Raw genomic sequence first — 1,865 nt, forward strand, 5'->3', positions numbered from 1 at the left:
TTTACACACGCTTTTCTCCAGTAACTGGAGTTCTTACTTGTATTGTAAAGCCTTGTGCTCCCATGATGTATTTGAGCCTTACAGGGCTATGAGTTAGACTGTGAGACCTGGCTGTGAGCTCCCTGCTCTCACCAGATAGATGTGCCTCCTCCTAGCAGGAGAGGCTTTCTGCAGCCAGCCCCCCTGTCAGCCAGGTACACTCTGCCCAGTCCTCAACCTGATGGCTTTGTCTCCTTACCAGCCTGCAGATTATTCAAACAAGCCAGTTATATCCTCCCATGGTAACCAGAGGTTACCTCCCCTCTTGTCACTACCAAGCCTGCCTCTCACAGACCTGCTGGTTCACCATGTTCCTGAGTGTAACCCCCATGTGACCCTGCATGGCATGTGGCATCCTCCTCCCCCAGGCTGTGAATATATGTGACCGATAAATTGCTGTTGACCTCATCTGTCCCATGTCAGATGTCGTGTGTTTGGTCATCTTGTACTATTTAAAGCAGGGATTCCCTCCCTCACCAGTGGGGTTAATAGGAGGTGATCAGAACACCCCCTCCTCTTCTCCAGTGGGAATCTAGGGCAGGCTTTAGTACCTTCCCTGTATCTGCCTCATACCAGCTCTTCCAGTCCTTAACTCCCAAAGCACTTTTTATATTATATTTATCTCTGATTATCTCATAATATTGTCTGTTTTTGTTGCAGATGTTTTATTTGGAGGATAGCATGTTTTTCTCATACAGATGTCTGTATCCTGTCCCTTCTTCTCCTAGTGCTGCTGAATTTTTCACTTCTCTCAGACAGTCTGTTTGCATAATCCTTAGGTGAGGAGGAATTTTTAGTTTCAGGAGTCAGTGACATTCAAGGATGCGTCTGTGGATTTCCCCTGGCAGGAGTGGATTCAACTAGACTCTGCCCTGAGGAACCTGTGGGAAAGTGATGCTGGAGAACCACAGCAGCTGGGTCTCGCTGGGTAAGGACCACTCCTTGAAACTCAAAACCTACCTTGGCACCATTCCCGCCTCAATCCTGTATAGCCTCTGAAATTCATGGATTTGGACTTAAAATCCTTGCTCTTACAGGACATCGTTTTAGGGTATGTGCTTGGTGTGCCCTCTTTCGAGGTGGAAGGTCTTTTCTGTAGAGAGTGGAAAATGGGGTACTTCATGAGCCACACCTTCCTTCGTTTCAGAAGCTCCGAAGGGGAGAGGATCAGAAGTGTGCTAGGACTGGTTTTTAGACTCAGTTCAGAATCCAAATTTAGTGTCTTTCCTCCCTAGCAGGAAATCAACTTTCCAAAGCAAATGTGATTTCCCAGCCGGAACAAGGAGAAGCGAGCCTGATGACAAAAGAACTCCCCAGTGTGTCTTTCCAGGTAAGTGTCAGGCTGCACAGACTTGCTACACGAGTGTGTCTCACTGAGGAGAAATCACTTCAGAGATCCTTTGGTGTCTGGGGAGACTAGAGCCATTTGACGTGTATTCTCAGAAGATACCTCTGCATTACTGATGGGACTCATTTCCCTAGAGCTCACATATGTCCTTCCTTGGAGGGAGGTAATATTAATACATTTTAAGCATTAAATGGGCCACTACATTTGTAGCATGTACCATTGCCCCGGAACATACTGAGCATTCAGTAAATGTTAGCAATTGCTATGTCCTCTTTATCATCTTTATTTATACTTTGAACTCAATCTTTGTCTTTTTTTTATTATTTTTTAGCAGCACTCTATCATCAAATTCAAATGAATTCCCCTGTTTTTCTCTCTCCTCTGGGCCTTTACTTGCCTTCATGAGTATGTCTTCTCAGCCATAACCTATATCCATAGCTTCCTTTCCCTTATTCATTTAAACATTTGTAAGCTTTTT

At 45.1% G+C, this 1,865-nt stretch overlaps 1 protein-coding gene and 1 pseudogene across 5 annotated transcripts in view; one reads left to right on the forward strand and one right to left on the reverse strand.

The window, feature by feature from the left end:
- Positions 1 to 64, reverse strand: part of LOC105814848 — a 4,021-nt pseudogene extending 3,957 nt beyond the window's left edge.
- The window catches only part of ZFP2 (ZFP2 zinc finger protein), a 33,791-nt gene that overhangs the window by 9,499 nt on the left and 22,427 nt on the right, over positions 1 to 1,865 (forward strand). Inside the window, exons 2-3 of one of the 5 annotated variants that reach the window (XM_012649972.1) lie at positions 837 to 967; positions 1,275 to 1,369. In XM_012649972.1, the coding sequence (XP_012505426.1) occupies positions 837 to 967; positions 1,275 to 1,369 (226 nt within the window). Of the gene's footprint in view, positions 1 to 818; positions 968 to 1,274; positions 1,370 to 1,865 lie in introns of all 5 variants that reach the window. The other 4 variants (XM_012649973.1, XM_012649975.1, XM_012649976.1 and 1 more) reach the window with 4 other exon arrangements.

Source organism: Propithecus coquereli, unplaced genomic scaffold (genome assembly GCF_000956105.1).
Source record: "Propithecus coquereli isolate 6110/MARCELLA unplaced genomic scaffold, Pcoq_1.0 Scaffold308, whole genome shotgun sequence".
Taxonomy (NCBI): domain Eukaryota; kingdom Metazoa; phylum Chordata; class Mammalia; order Primates; family Indriidae; genus Propithecus; species Propithecus coquereli.